The 17180-nt window shown below is 43.5% G+C and overlaps 2 protein-coding genes across 2 annotated transcripts in view; one reads left to right on the forward strand and one right to left on the reverse strand.

Moving 5' to 3' along the window:
* Positions 1-17180, reverse strand: part of si:ch211-153b23.7 (TNFAIP3-interacting protein 3) — a 45196-nt gene that overhangs the window by 24824 nt on the left and 3192 nt on the right. The window contains exon 2 of the mRNA XM_038775347.1: positions 2699-2873. Coding sequence (XP_038631275.1) covers positions 2699-2873 — 175 coding nt within the window. The remainder of the gene's footprint in view (positions 1-2698; positions 2874-17180) is intronic.
* Positions 1-17180, forward strand: part of LOC119951950 (lectin-like) — a 149047-nt gene that overhangs the window by 20312 nt on the left and 111555 nt on the right. The window lies entirely within an intron of this gene.

A 17180-nucleotide genomic window follows, 5' to 3' on the forward strand; every position in this document is an offset into this window, starting at 1 on the left:
CCGGGAACGACGGGGGCCTGCTCCTAGCCCCCTGGGTGGGGGTGAATTAGGTGCGGGGAGCAGGCTCCGAGGCCGTCGTGAACCTTGGCCGAGTTCACGACGGCCTCCACGATTTTGGCCACCAGCGGAGAATTCCGCCCTATTTGTCACATCCCACCAGAGTACCTACCTTTCATTGTCACTCTCTGTTCCCCACCTCCAAGCCAATTTTTGTCTCAAATCAAAGGCTCTCCAATTAAAAATGCTATCATTTTTGATAGCAGTAGAACTTTAAGTGCTTTTGAGAAGTCTATAAACGTGCCATAGTCCCAGATGACCATAGGCTGCTTTCCACTTTAAGGGGAGAGCTGACTGGTGGTGATTTAACCTGAAGATCACCATACCACAGATGAGAGGCAAGGTTGAGAAGACAAGGCCTTCATGAATAACCTCCGCCAGTACAGGAATTGAACCCACGCTGTTGGCCCTGCTCTGCATCATGAACCAATTGAGCTAAACTGGCCCCCTTAAGATAACATCCATATACATTTATCTACCTTTTAGTGACCTAATAAAATTCAATATTCATACAGTAATTACCCTCAAAGCAACATTAACACTTTACAATTCTAATGCCATTTCTTAAGCAGCTTCAAGATAAATGTTGTTAAACTTAAAGTGTAGACTTTCTGTCTCCTACTCCTACCTTTTTTAAATAATGAAATGACATTAGAAAATTTCCAATTTGCACAATTGTCAAACCAAGAGCACTATGGAAAATTATACCAAATGCTTTTGCAATTCACTCACTAATACCAAAAAAATGCTGGAAATAGTCAGCAGGTCAGGCAGCATCCATGATAAAGAGAATTAACACTACTGGTTGATAACCTTTCACCTGTGTTCTGAAAGGTAATTGACCTGAAAAGTCAACGCTAATTCTCTCCACAGACGCTGCCTGTTCTGCTGAATATTTCTAGCACTTTTGTTTTTATTTCACATTTCCAGCATCCATAGAACATTGCTTTTGTAATTACTTTAATATCCTGGAGTGCGAATCATTAGGTCCTAGAGAATTATCTATCTTATATATCATTTATTACTTGTATTAGATATGATAAATTGCTCCCCTCGATTTATTATGGCTTCCCTTCTATCAGTGGTAATTTTCCATGTTATTCAGTAGTTACTGCCTATGTCAGTAATTGCTCCTCATCCAAGGATACAACACACCCAGAGAAACTCTATCCCCTGATTTTACCCTATAACCACATTACAACAAATCTAACATAGAACAGTTACAGCACAATTTATAAAATAAAACACAACAGCTTTTGAAAACAAAGCTGGCATTAACCGGTTCGATCCTCCCGACCTGTCATTTCTTTGCAAAGGGGATTTCATTGCGCTTGACTTGTGTGATCATAAACGCTTGGATATGTCACATGCATCAACCATTCAACAACTGACATTTGTGAAAAGCAGTGCTTTTGACTAACCCGTACAGGCATACGCTGGCAAGAAATGCATCGGGTCTGTTCCCTTCTGCCCTGTCTTCCAACTCAAGAGCACACTCGCTCTGCAATCAACTGCTTTGTATCTCGGCTGTTTTCCTTCCTTTTGTTGACAATATGTAATCTTTTTTGTCTGCCTCTACAGGGAAAAAAATATATCCAAGCAAGCAAGCAGAATGCATCCAATGACCAAATAAACACTACTCTGTCACAAGCTTCTGCAGTGGGTCACAAACTTTGAAAGTACCACTTTGACTTAAAACAACAGCACGCTCAATACAACCTACATTCTTCCAACTCATTTGCAGCAATGCCCGAGGAAATCCACCATGAAATGATGTTGGTATTTCATTATCCCTCTGCACATACAAGGGGCAGAATTCAGAATGATTCAAACTTGACAACATTTGAAATATGCAAAGAAGAGCATATTTCCCTTGCCATAAAGAATTAAAATCAACAATCTAATTACGTAGTCATCTCAGTGCTGTATGTGGGACTTTGATGTGTGCAAATTGACTGTTGATTTCTACATTACAACAGTGACTGGACTTCAAAAGTACTCCATTGTCTGCAACAGGCTTTCTAGCATCCTAAAGTCATGAAAGGTGCTTTGCATATAAATGTTACATAAATGTATATATTATATATTGTCTATATGAACAAGTTCTTTCTTATTTCTTTCTAATAAACTTAACATGAGTCACTGCAGTTTTTCAATTGCACTGTGCACCTAGCCTACAATATCATTTGAGAGTCATATTCATTGCGCAGGTTTTTAAAAAAATAACTCTGAAAAGTACATAGATTGTCATTTAATTATAGAATGGAATGAAGCCACAATATGATCGGAATGTCTTGACGATCAACGTAAGCAATCTCTCCCACAATAACATTTGTGACAATGTGGCTCACAGTTCGATGATATGTGCTGCATGATTTGATGCTGGACAGACCACTTGCATCTCAAGGGCAAGTGGGTAACTTTCTACACCAAAAGATACATTTCTCAAGGCATTTCAATAACTACATGCTTCACTGATTCTGCTTTGCAGGGAAGATGAGTTAATTATAAAAGATTGTCAGTTGTCCTTGGGTCAGGAGGGAAGTTCCAGCAGGGTGCTGCTTAATAGACTTTGCATAGGTAAATCACCTGGTGCTCAAATTGCTTTTGAAAAATAGAGATGCAGAAGGGAACCAAATACCTCTTTGTTCATACGCCTCAGTTCAGTGTTCCTATTCAGCAGCAGCAGTTTCTCCTCATCTGCAGTAGTTACACTCATGCTCTCTGTGATAAAAGTCACATTCTCCTCGGTTCCAAACTCATTCATATTTTGGGCCAGTTGGAATGGTTCGTTTGATGTTCTTGTGATACTGTCTCTAAAAAAAAACAAAAAATATTGTTTACTCTCAGTGCTCAGAGACCTGGAGCATTGCAGTCAGACAATCGCATCGCACAATCAGCACACTGCTCTGCTTCTTGTAGGTTATTTGGGTTTGGATACCAACATTCGTCTGAAGCACAGGGTAACTCAAAGGCAGTGGAGTGTAAATGCAGCACTTCCCTATTCTTGAGAAAAACATCTTGGCCACTAAATTGGACAGGGCCCAAAAACAGGCAATACAGGTTTACCCCACATCCAGTGCTTCTATTATAGGCAGCAATATTTAAACAGATTGCAGAATGTAGCCAACCCTGAGCACACCATTCAGGGGCTGCATGTCTGAGCAAATGCTGAAAAATCTGGAGAGGTTACCACACGTTAAAGCTAGCCTTTCTTATTTAAAGGCAGCCTGCACCAGAGTACAGGCGGTGGAGATTATAAAACCTGTCATCTCTCTAAAGGGGCCAGAGATCCTGCAGACTAACTTTTCAAAGGCAGTGGGAATCAGTTATCCATGGTCCTCAATGCCAGGAATGAGGATCTGGCTGCAGGCCCCTAGAGGTTCACTGATCTAATTGGAGTGGTCAAGATGAGTGAAGGTATTTTTCAACGGCATATCCCACCAGCACTAGCCTTTATGTACTGCTCCAATGCACCACACTCATTACTTACCCCTCAACAATCTCTATCAATCAGGACGTGTACCTTATATTCATAGCTTCATCTCATGCTCACACGCTTTGTACTGCTCTAAGACATTCACCCACATCTGGCAACCTGCACACACTGCCAGCTATTGAACCATCGTTCAAACAGATTGCAACACCCTCAATGACTCGCTTTCCTCTCTCTCTTCCAGGACAGGTCATGAATAAACAGAGGAAGCACTATCTAGTCCACGGGAGGTGGGCACCGCTTTCCTTAACTCATGCAGGAGATGGTGTTCGCCATTGCTGGAGCAACCAGGGCTGAGGCCGCTTACAGCAGCAGTGCTGAAACCAAAGACGATCATGTCCTCATACCCAATCCCCCCTTCTCACCTCCAGCTTCCCTCACCCGACAATCTCTTCTGATTTACAAGCTGCACGTGGTGTAAGCGCACACCTCCTTCTTTCCCGCCATCTATTTCCTACCACAGCACTACCCTGTGCCTTTCTCCTTTCATTTACTCAGAAACTGCCACCTGGTCAATCAACTAAAAAAAAAGCTTCACATCGCTCTTTATGGGAGTTTGATGTGTGCAAATTGACTGATGCACTTAATACAGTACAACAGTGAATACACTTCAATAGTACTTTGTTGGCTGTAAAGCACTTGAGACATCCAGCGTTCATGAAAGCCACTATATTTTTCTTACTTTTGGTCAACAGTGGTGGAAGAGCCAGAAGACAGTGATGAAAAAGAAGCAACATCACTTTCTCTCAGACCAGCAGCCACCTTCTCAGAGTGACATGGTGGATACCTTATATAGAGGATAGCATGGAGACAGGATTTGCATGCAGTGAGGCACAGGGTAAAAGCAGCCTTCAGCCAGAGCAGGGATAAATTGTAATGTTGGTATCAGCTCACTGGAAGGTGAGACATGCTGCAGAGGACTCAGATGGGGACTTCGATGGGGCGGGGGTGGAGGGAGGAGGGTTTGCACAGGCAGTCCATACATAAAACCGCTGGTGGTGGTTTTAAAGTTCCGTCATGGGATTAGGACACCATTGGCTAGGCCAGTATTTATTGTCCATTCCCAATTTCACTTGAGAAGGTGGTGGAGAGCTGCTGCCTTGAACTGCTATAATCCATGTGCTGTAGGTACCCACAGTTAAGGCGGGAATTCCAGAGTTTTGACCCAGTGACAGTGAAGGATGGCGATATATCTCCAAGTCAGGATGGTGAGTGAGTTTGGGGTCAACGTACAGGTGGTGGTGTTCCCATGTGTCTGCTTCCCTTGTCCTTCTAGTTAATGGAGGTTGTGGGTTGGCAGGTGCTGTTCAAAGGAGCCTTAGTGAGTTTCTGCAGTGTATCTTGTATGGGCAATGAAATGCTTAGTGGACTGCCAGGCACGCACGAAAATCTGCAGCCACTGTCAAGAAGTCTGGAAGAGTGGCACCATCTTGGTACAGGTCCATGCACAGAGCTTGGAGCCGTTCCTTTCCAATGTGAAACTCCATTGGCAGCACGGTAGCATTGTGGATAGCAGAATTGCTTCACAGCCCCAACGTCCCAGGTTCGATTCCAGCTTGGGTCACTGTCAGTGTGGAGTCTGCACGTCCTCCCCGTGTCTGCGTGGGTTTCCTCCGGGTGCTCCGGTTTCCTCCCACAGTCCAAAGATGTGCAGGTTAGGTGGATTGGCCATGATAAATTGCCCTTAATGTCCAAAATTGCCCTTAGTGTTGGGTGGGGTTACTGGGTTATGGGGATAGGGTGGAGGTGTTGACCTTGGGTAGGGTGCTCTTTCCAAGAGCCGGTGCTGACTTGATGGGCCGAATGGCCTCCTTCTGCACTATAAATTATATGAAATTCTATGAAACTCATGTGGACACAAATATGATGCAGGCTCTGATAGCTAATGTTCCTGCTTCCAGTGCAGCATAAGCAAAAGCCACTCAAATATCTAAGTGAATTGGTGGAAGCTCAGGTTGAGTGAGGTCAGCAAATTCAGCTTACTGCCACACAAGCTCAGACCGCCACGTGTCTTGACACAATCTGAAGGACTCTTCCAAAGTTGGCCATTTAATGGAAATATTAAGAATCCCAATTATATTTCATGCAAGGGCTTTCATTTTATGCATGTTGCTCACGTGTCGGGATCTTGTCGTTAAAGGAGAGCAATTCTCACTCAGAAGACAACCTCTGTTTTTTCGTGGTGACACAAGTGCAGATGGGGAGGCAGACTCCTTAGAACGAAGGCATCATGACTGCTGCCCAATTACCAGGCACTGACCTACCTGGTGCACTGTTTATAGTCACAGAGCTGCTGGACTTGGAGAAAGTTGAATTCTTTCCAATTGCAGTAAATTTCATTGTTGACATGCGGTGTTTGCAAAGTAACATATGTGCAGTCAGCAACATCCAGCTATCCTGGTGAACCTATGTGCTCACTCGACCAGCTCCTCTCTGGCAAGACAGAATGAAATGCATTCATCTGTCTTTGCATACAGAGTTTCAGTGGCGTCCCTTATACAACAATGAGTGTTTAGCTGCAAGATGTTGCAGGGATCACCCCTGATTCAACGAAGAGTGCAGGAGGGCATGCCAGGGCATTACCAGGCATACCTGGTGATACTACAACACAGGACTACTTGTCTGTCAAACAGCAGAAGCAGCAGGTAATAGACAGAGCCAAGCAAGTCCACCACCAATGGATCAACTCTTAGCTCTGTTGTCCTGCCACATCCAGACTTAAATGGTGTTGGGCAATTTAACAACTCACTGGAGGTGGAGGCTCCACAAATATCCCCATCCTCAATGATGGAGGAGCCCAGCACATCATTACAAATGAGAAGGCTGAAGTAGAACAATTTTCAGTCAGAAATGGCGAGTGGATGATCCATCTCGGCCTCCTCCGGAGGACCCCAGGACCACAGATGTCAGTCTTCCAGCCAATTCAATTCATGCCATGGGATACCAAGAAATGGCTGAAGGCACTTGATTCTGCAAATGCCCTGACAATATTCCGGCAATAATATTGAAGCTTTGTGCTCCAGAACTTTCCACACCCTGAACCACACTGCTCCAACAGAGCTACAGCATTGGCATCTACCCTGTAATATGGAAAATAGCCCAGGCATGTTCCCTACACAAGGAACAGCGCAAATCCAGCCTGGCCAATTACCACCCCATTGGTCTACTCGATCATCAGCAAAGTAATGGATGCGGTCATGAACAGCGCTATCGAGTGGCACTTACTCAGCTACAGCCTGATCACGGATGTGCATTTTCGATTCCACCAGGGTCACTCAGTTCCTGACCACATTCCAACCTTGGTTCCTTTGATATCAAGGCAGCATTTCATTGAGTATGGTATCAAGGAATCAGGAGGGAAAACTCTTTGCTGGTTGGAGTCGTACCTGGCACAAAAAAAGATAACTGTGATGGTTGTAGGTCAATCATCTCAGCTCCAGCACATCACTGCAGAAGTTCCTCACAATAGTGTCCTACTCCCAATCATCTTCAGCTGCTTCAACAATGACCGTCCTTTCATCATAAGGTCGAAAGTGGGAATGTTCGCAAATGACTGCACAATGTTGAGCACCATTTGCAACTCCTCAGGAACTGAAGCAGCTCATGTCCAAATGCATCAAGACTTGGGTAATATCCAGGCTTGGGCTAGAAAGTGGCAAGTTACATTCACACCTCACAAGTGTCAAACAATGATTATCTCCAACAAGAGAGAATCTAATCATCGTCCCTTGACATTACCATCATTGAATTCTTCACTATCAACATCCTGGGGGTTACCATTGACCACAAATTGAACTAGCTACATAAATACTGTCGTTACCAGAGCAGGTCAAGGCTGGGAATCCTGCAGCGCATTACTCAACTTCTGACCACCACCCCCCCCCCCCCCCCCCCCCCACCCCCACCACCCCACTCCAAGCCTACCCACATCTACAAGGCCCAAGTCAGGAGTGTAATGGAATTTTCCCGACTTGCCTGGATAAGTGCAGCTCCAACAATACTCAAGACGCTCAACACCATACAGGACAAAGCAGCCAGTTGATTTCTCCTCCTTTCACAACCATTCAAACTCTTCACCACTGACAAACAATGGCAGCCATGTATACCATCTCCAAGATGCACTGCAGGAACTCACCAAGATTCCATTGGCAACACCTTCCAAGCCCATGTCCATTGCCTTCTAGAAGGATGAGAGCAACAGATACATGGAACACCATCATCTGGAGGTTCGCTCCAGATCACTCACTATCCTGACTTGGAAATATATCAATGTTCTGTTAGGGTCCTTCCTGTTGATTCCCTTATTTGCCCTTTCTTTATTTTGCTGTTATCATTTTTGATTCATGAAGGCTTAATGGAAATGTATCTTCAAGTCAAGCAGCAGAGAGAATGATGAATTCAAGAAGTTGCGACATAGCATATGGTGCTGTTAGCTTTGGGCAAGAAGACCCAGACTTTGCAGCACCCGAGAGATGGGGTGAGACTCAGTTAAATTGATTGGATGGTGGCCAATGAATTGGCCAAAAGGCCGTTTTCTGCCCGGTAACAGGTTGTGATTGGATCCTGCCTGAGTGGGATGATTTCCAGAGACCCAAGGAAAGTAGAGTTTGACTCCTGGAAGCACAGGGACAAGGGCCTTCTCTCTCTCTCTCTCTCTCTCCAGAAAGGCTGTGTTTATATATTTCTGAACCTACAGAGAACCTGAATGAATGAATCCACAGTGAAACCATTACAGGCCGCAAACAGCGACCTGGATCTGAAAGCTTACTTTGAAGAAAGATGTGCCTAAAGACAACCATCTGAAACAAGGACTACCTTTCCTGTTACCTATTATTTTCTCCCCGCTCCTCCCCTCTGTTTGTCTGCCCTGCATATGTGTGTATATAGAGGGTAGGGTCAAGTTAAAGTGGGGATTAGGAATTAGATAATAATTACCAGTTGTATTTGCTGCATATTTCATTATAGTTCTCGTTATAAATAAAGAGTAATTGTGTTTAAACTTGGTGACTGTAGTTATTGGTCAGCTAAGGGCCAAAGACCTTGAGTATTTTTCTAAGAATTATTTGTTGCGACCCTGGTCAAGTGGGGCTGAAATTGACCATGTACTAGCCCAGGGTGTCGTAACTCTTCCTTCTGTGTAGCTGGGTCAAAATAATGGAACTCAATTCCGAACAGCACTATAGGGGTTCCTACACCTCACAGACTGTAGAAGCTCAAGAAGGCAGCTCAGCACCACCTTCTGAAGGGCAACTAGGGATGGGCAATAAATGTTGGCCAAGCCAGCGTTACCCACATGCCTTAAAATTAATTTTTAAAAATCACCTTCTCTACTCTGGAAGCAGCCCGATGCATAAAAATCAGTCACTGGTGATGCCTTCCTCACCTGGTTCTGCAGCATGGGTTAACTTTCAGTAAGGATATTCTTAGTGATATCCTTTACTGTTCCTGGGCGAGTTTGAGGGAGGGGAATTGTTCTCCGAATCCCGGGGCGTAAGTGGCCTCCTGCTGAGAGTTCTCCCTCCCATCCCTCTTCCAGCGGCCTATCCTGCTCTCTGATGCCACTCCCTGCCATGCTTTTGTTCAAGGAGATACAACTTTCTGCACCCACGTCCTGAAGCGAGCGTTTTTTGCAGAATCTTTGCAGTCAAGACATGTCACATCATTAGACTTCAGCAACTTTAACCATATCTGGAAACCACCAAACACTTGACAATCACAGCAACAGCTAGCAAACCAGACTTGAAAATGGCTGATCATCCCTTTAAATAGAACTGGTGGGGGGACTTTCCTGCTGTTGAATGCATGTTTAGCTGTGCAAGGTTATAGGTGGAGTGATGGGAGTGCTGGCATCACACCAGCATTATATATTGATTAATGTCACAATCTGCATATTTTGAGCAGGCACTCCCTGTGCATGTGCTGCTGCCCTCTCCAAAATGTTGCCTGGTGTGGTTAGCTCCAGAAGAATACAGTGTCAGTGGAAACCATTTTGTAGGCAGTTCGGGTGGATCACAAAGAAGCTGCATTTTCTATCCCTTGATCTCCTGCGAATTATGATCTACTTTATTATGCAATAATATTTCAGAATCCCCAACTAAGGTATTTTCATTTTCACTTGATTTCATCCAATTATGTTACCATTATTAGAACTCCCAATTTCTTTATTATTTCAAAGCTGAATTTGCTCTCAAATTCTTTCACACAGTCTGGGCGGCAGGGTAGCACAGTGGGTCTCAGGTTCGATTCCCGGCTTGGGTCACTGTATTGGCGGTGACTGCACGTTCTCCCCGTGTCTGCGTGAGTTTCCTCCGGGAGCTCCCGTTTCCTCCCACAGGTCCCAAAAGACATGTTTATTAGGTGAATTGGACATTCTGAATTCTCCCACGGGTGTGTGTACCCGAACAGGCGCCGGAATGTGACGACTTGGGGCTTTTCACAATAACTTCATTGCAGCGTTAATGTAAGCCGACTTGTGACAATAGAGATTATTATGAAGTAGAATGCATATGGCATATGAATAACACACTCTGCTCTGTCCAGACTGAGCCATCAAATCATTTAAAGACGAGTTTCCTCAATAGAGGAGGTTAACTTGATTGTTAAAGGAATCGTCTCACTGTCACATGTAATCACTCATAAGTTAGACCGCCATCATTATCAAATTAACCTGATGAACAGAATAGTTCTTGTTTAATAATGCATATCTTACATTAATAATATTTCAGAAACTCTTCATCCTTGCCAGGTAGAGGATATAGACGGCAGAGACCAAATATCCTAAACAGTCAATATCTAATGTAGCCAGTGGGCCAGGAGTTAAATAGCTCCACTTGTAGTAAGAGAAAATGATTGATCTATGTCCTGTAGTTTTATGATGCAGATGGTGACTTTATTGCAGCATGGGGAATGCAGAATGTGGTGTCAACACCGTAATGGCTACTTGTAGAAATAGGCTACACTGCAATGACAGATCAAGCGCAGCAATATGGAGTCCTTTGAGGCCGATAATGCTTGGCAATCAGCCCGTGCTATGGATTTAGACAAAGGTGATTTTCCTTGCAGTGTTATTCTCCCTAAAAGCAATCACGTGTAAAGCTACTTTGCAAGGCAAGTGTGTTTTTTGAAAAAGTTAATTTTAGTTGAATTCTTTCAGGTTAATTTTTGGTTTCACTGACTGGGCATGAATCCGGTGGAACGGGTCACCTGTCATTGTAGAATCCACCGATTTTCATCCTATTGCATAATCCACTTTACCAGATCACTATCCAGGCAGTGGAAGTGCAAGTTACACGCCCTTCTTCTGCACTCTTATGAAATATTAATTGTTTTTCTAACAAAGAAATAGTATCGCATTTTTTAAAAGCTCTTCAAGTACCTTTTCTCTTCAAAAAGATAAGGGATGGCCTTGCTGTCAATCAAACACTATGGGCAGGATTCTCCATTGCCCGACGCCAACATCATAATCAGCAATCGGGCGGAGAAACAACACTGATGCCCAAATCATAGGCGGGCGCCAATTTGACACTGGTCAACCATGCTCCGCCTCCTTGGAAACGGCGTAATCGCGTAGTGCGCCATTGCAGCATCATCGTTATATTGTTACATTGCTACATATACCTCCTGCGATGCTCCCCCCCCCTCCCAATGGGCCAAGTTCCCGATGGGGTGGGACATGTGTGGTCTGAGTGGTCGAGTACCTGGCGTGGCGGCTGAGGACTGTGTCCAGCGCCTCCACACCTGGCCGGGATCCGTGCCGCTGGGCGGGGGGCTTCTGCGAGGTTGGGGGACTGTTGAGGGGTGGTCAGGGAGTGACTTGTGGGGTGCAGATGGCGGGTTGGGTCCACTGCAAGTCGTCAGCCATGCGCAAGTGCAGCCAGGGACCTGGCCATTCTCCACTGTTTTCGGTGTGGGTGCCGGGAGTTTCACCCGACGCTGCTGCTAGCCCCTCACCGGCCCTGGAATCCGTGCAGCGTTGGCACCAATTTTTTTTCATCGTAAACCTCCTACAAATTCTCCATTCAAACTGGCATTTAGCCACTGAAATGGTGATTCCAGCCCTATATTTTTCCCCCAGAATTGGAACGGTACAAAACGTCAGGGAGATTCTGCAATCGACACTGTAATTAGGCAGAAGAGTCATTCGGAGTTGGAACATTAAATTCTGTTTTTTTCTTCCCAGAGTGTTTTTCAGCATTTTTTGTTTTTATTTCAGATTTCCATCATCTGCAGTATTTTGATTTTTATTATACTGCTGTTGGGGAGTTGTGCTTGCAGGATGCATATCTGTGAGTATTGCTCTTGATTTAATGTTACAATATTCTCCATTCAATGTTGCGGCACAGTTGGTCGCACTCTTGCCCCTAAATCAGGAGGTTCCAAGTTCAAACTCTACTCCAAAGCCTGAGGTCTAAAATCTATGATGTCGTGCGAGTGGTCCGAGGTTCTGAAAGTGTGAGGTACTGAGTGTATGCTGCACTGCTGAGGTGTTAAGTGAGACCCCATCTATTGAACATAAAAAATTCCATTCTAATATTTTAAAGACCTGTATCCTGCCAATATTTACTCTTCAATCAACATCACAAAAATAGGTCATCTGATCATTACATGTGGGTATGAGAGTTCAGCAATATAGCACCCTGGTATTCAACAAATGTTTTCAAAAGTTACTTTTGCCCTAAGATTTGTTGTTAGCTTTTAACTTGAATTTAAATTGACTAAAAGTGCTTCTAATTCTTCAAAACAAATATCAGTATTATTTATTTCTCCTTACCAGTAATCAATAAATCCGAAATGAAAGAATCAAGCTTTTCTTTTCACAAACAATGATCTATCCATAGAATCACAGAAATCCTGTAGTGCAGAAGGCCATTTGACCCATCGAGCCTGCATTGACCCTCTGAAAGAGCACCCGAAACTAGGCCCACTTCCCCGCCCTATCCTCGTAACCCCACCTAACCTGCACATCTTTGGACATACTAAGGGCAATTTTAGCACAACCAATCCGCCTACCGTACTTTCCGGACTATAAAGCGCACCTGACTATAAGCCGCACCCACTGATTTTGAAATTTTTTTTTATTTTGAACATAAATAAGCCGCACACGTATATAAGCCGCAGGTGCTTACCGGTACATTGAAACAAATGAGCTTTACACAGGCTTTAACGAAATACGGCTTGTAACAAAAATAAAAAATTAGCGGTAAAGAATAGCCTACCAAGAAAGTCATTGGTCACTGTGGAGCGAAATCAATCCGATTAAGCTCTTAAGATTAACATAGAATCATCAGTTTGAAACATTAAAAATAAATAAATCATGTGTAAAAAGAAGTATTTTATTACTGATCGTAATCAAGATATCACCAACCCAGGTGATCAGAGTCACTATCCTCCTCTTGTGCACTGAAACCACTGAAGTCATCTCCTTCAGTGTCAGAGTTGAATAGCCTCAGAATTGCTTCATCCGATGTTGGATTGTTTTCATTGTCGCTCTCATCACTTTCATCCGGAGGCAAATTTCCCGCTGAGCTCATGCTGCCCTCTTCAACACGCAGCAATCCAGCTTTTCGAAACCCGTTGATGATAGTGGATTTTTTAACAATGCTCCACGCTGTCAGGACCCACTGGCAGACTTGACCATAAGTTGCTCTTCGCATGCGGCCCGTTTTAGTGAAGGATTTCTCCCCACTTGTCATCCAAGCCTCCCACTGAACACGAAGCGCCACCTTAAATGCACGATTTAAACTGATGTCGAGTGGCTGTAAATACTTTGTTGTGCCCCCAGGAATCACAGCTGGAATTGAGTTTGTCCTCTTGATGGCTTCTTTCACAGAATCTGTTATGTGGGCCCTCATGCTGTCCAAAACGAGCAATGCCTTGTTCCTGTGAAAGAATCCTCCCGGTCGCTTGCCGTAGCACTCCGTATGCCATTCATGCATTAGGCTTTCCGTCATCCATCCTTTCTTGTTGACTTTCACAACAATTCCTGTAGGGAATTTTTCTTTTGGTATCGTCGTGCGTTTAAAAATCACCATCGGTGGAAGCTTTTCTCCCGATGCCGTGCAACTCAGAACACAGGTGAAGTGCGTTTTTTCATGCCCAGTTGTTTTCAGCATGACGGATGATTCACCTTTCCTGTTGACAGTCCGAGTGAGAGGTAGGTCAAATGTCAGAGGAACCTCATCCATATTTATGATATTGTGTGGGCCAATGGAATGCTCTGCTATCATTGCATCAGTGAATTTGCGGAAGTTTGAAATTTTTTCCTCGTAGTCGGGAGGGAGCTGCTGACACAAACTCGTCCGTACCCTGATGGACAGGCCTTTACGTCTCATAAATCTGAGACACCACGATGGTCCACCTCTAAAATTCTCAAACTTCATTGCGGTGGCGATTGTTTTGGCTTTCAGTCGGATCTGTACAGTTGAAACACCTCGGCCGTCTGCTCTCTGCATGTTGACCCAGTCTTCGAGCTCATTTTCTAGTTCGGGCCATCTGCTTTTCTTCCCTCTGAAAGCTTTAGTTGTCTTTTTGCACTGAGTCAATTTCTCACGCTGCTGTTTCCAACGTCTTATCATCGACTCATTAAGACCAAGCTCTAGTGCAGCAGCTCTATTTCCTTTCCCAACAGCCAGATCGATCGCCCTCAACTTGAAAGCTGCATCATATGCATTTCTCCGTGTCTTTGCCATGATGAGGGTGACAAAATGACTACCGTAATCAGAATGATGGGATGTTTGAGCGCGCTCGATTTAATCTAAACAGTAAACTAAAAAGTTACATTGTTTTACCTTGACCCGTTACGCAATTTCATTGGTTTAGTGAAAAGAAAGCGGGAAAAATCCATAAATAAGCCGCGTCGTTGTATAAGCCGCGAGGTTCGAAACGTGTGAAATAAGTCGCGGCTTATAGTCCGGAAAGTACGGTAATCTGTACATCTTTGGACTGTGAGAGGAAACCAGAGTACCTAGAGGAAGCTGGCACAGACACGAGGAGAAAGTGCAAACTTCAGACAGTTGTAGCACTGTGCTGCCAATTGTTTAAAGGTGCCCCTTTGAAAAACTTTTGGATGAACCACAAAAAGGTGCTACTTGAATGTTTCAGTTCATAATTTGTAATTTTCTGAATTACGCAGGAGGTAGTAAATACCACCGGGTTTTGAGTACTGGGTACACAGGTTGGACAGATTTGTAACAGGCTTCAAAGGGTTAAGTGTAACACAAAGTTGGGAAACAGAAGATGAAGAGAGTGGATAATTAGAATAATGATATCACTTGACACACTATTTTTCAGCCGTGTAGAGAAAGAGGGAGAGGGAAGTATCTTGTGTGTGTGTGAGATTTTCCAGTACTGTGGTTTTTTAAAAAATAACACAATCTTTGGTAGTGAGGCACATTATGTAATTAATTCAGATAGTGCTGCATAATGTGACATTAAACATGGAAAGCCAGTGTTCAGTGATTCTATAATAGAGGCATTTGCTGTGAGCTTTGTGCTTTTCGGCATGGCAATGTATCTTTCTAGATACACTATTCTTGATTTATTGATGGTAGCACTCCAAGTTATGAAGTGAAATGAGACATGAAAGAACTGGAAACAATCACCTGATCTTAATCATATCAGACTGTAGTAGTTTGCAACACCTCTACACATTTACACTGTGGGCAGAAAAAGGAGCGATAGCTAATTAAAGTATTCTATAAATCCCTTGTGTGTTTCTCAACCCTAATGACCACGGCTGATGCTTGTTTCATGGCAATGAGCCATATTTCACGCGTAACAATGCTAGCAAAATATTCACTTGTTTTCACTATTTTCTAATTGTCTTCTGCTGCTTGTGGTGCTTGCTGCTTCCTGTGCAATTCAGGAAATTATAAATTGGGAACTCAAACATTTACGTATCACCTATATGTGGTTCATCGCGACGTTTGACAAAGAGGCATCTTTAAACTTAAGGCTGTTTTGGGAGCTGTCAGTTTTTGAAACTATTTCTTTACAAAAATTAATTGCCATCATATTCTCTGCCGCAACGCAAGTGTGACACATCCCTGTTACAACAGCTGCAGCAGCAGCTACTTTGTTGTGGTTTTTACACAGTTATGTTCCTTTAATGTTCAATAAAACAGAAATAATTTAGTGGTTGACATTATGCATTGACTTCACAAATCAGTTGATTGCATGCTCCAACTTATCCCCAGTACAATCCTTTGCAGAATATCAGAGTTCCTTTAGCTTTACATTGTCAGTAATACTTCACTGTCAATTAGTAAGTTGCCCATGCAAAATAAAGAGCAAATATCCAATCACCGTAACACCACAGATAGCATCTCAGCACCTCTTAAGATTAGAACAGAGACTCACCTTAGTGCAATGCATATACTTCCAGTAAAACTACCTAAATGTTCATTTGCACATAGCAAGAAAATATCTTTGAATCTAAACATGAAAATAACTATGTCAAACTGTTCGATTTAGGTGATGCACTGCATGATAAAGCTTTTTAACAATAGTTTCCCCTTAAAAAAATTACCATCTTGTTGTTTTTCTAAATCCTCAATTTGTATTTTTTTCTCCACAACTATTCTCAAAATACCTTTCCCACTTTTCCAAGATTATGTAGCAAATCAAACAACAATTTTAATTTAAATACTGTCTGGAACAGACAACAAATGTTTGCTTCCTTTTGAAGGAATCACTTTGTTAATGGTGCAATGCCATGCTTCTCTGGCTACGAAAACTCTTAGCAACATATTGTTGAACGATTACATTAGTCACATCATAGTTGGGCCATTTTGGCACATCACCTTTGAGAAAGCAACTGTATTTCAAATACAGTTTCGAACATTCCGATACAAGTATTAGCAAGTGTAAGTATCTCCCTTCTATAAGCAGCATAACTTGAGCTTGGTTATTCTGGTTTATATGTAGAGCAATATCTTAAATAATTCATGAAGACTTATTCTGACAAGGTTTCAAGCAAAATCAGAAAGGTGTCCATAAAGCTGCGCAAAGTGACCAGAGCAAGTCTTCTTGATTTAACGCGTGGATGTAATGCTTATATCAGCAATATCAGTAAATTCTTCATGAAATTGCCCACATTCAGTTGAATACAAAAGCATTTTTTCTCTAAAACTGTGTCAATGATGCTTCGCGAGAAACATAAAAATAAAACACCTTACCAGACCATCCAGTGGTCAGAGTCTGCTACTATGTAGTGACAGTAAAAAGGAATGTAGGCAGAGCAATTTACAAGGTTGACATCGGTGACCCCCTCCTCTGGACGGCTAGAGGCTAGAGCTGTGAACAATCCACTGGAAGAACAGCAGCCACAGATGTGGACCACCACTGGACAGTTAGTGGTTGCAGCTGTGACCCCTCCAATGGGCAGCTAGCAGCTACAAGTATGACCACTCCACTGGAAGTCCAGCGGCCACAACCATGACCCCTCCACATGACAGCTAGCAGCTACATCTGTGACCCCTAACCTGGACAGGTAGCATCTACATCTGTGACCCCCTAAACTGGATTGCTGGCGGCTACAGCTGTGACTCCTGCTCTGGATGGCCAGTGGATATAGCAGTGACCCCTCCAGTGGACAGCTAGCGGCTACAGCTGTGACCCCTGCACTGAA

This window comes from Scyliorhinus canicula, chromosome 17 (assembly GCF_902713615.1).
Source record: "Scyliorhinus canicula chromosome 17, sScyCan1.1, whole genome shotgun sequence".
In the NCBI taxonomy this organism is placed as follows: Eukaryota; Metazoa; Chordata; class Chondrichthyes; order Carcharhiniformes; family Scyliorhinidae; genus Scyliorhinus; species Scyliorhinus canicula.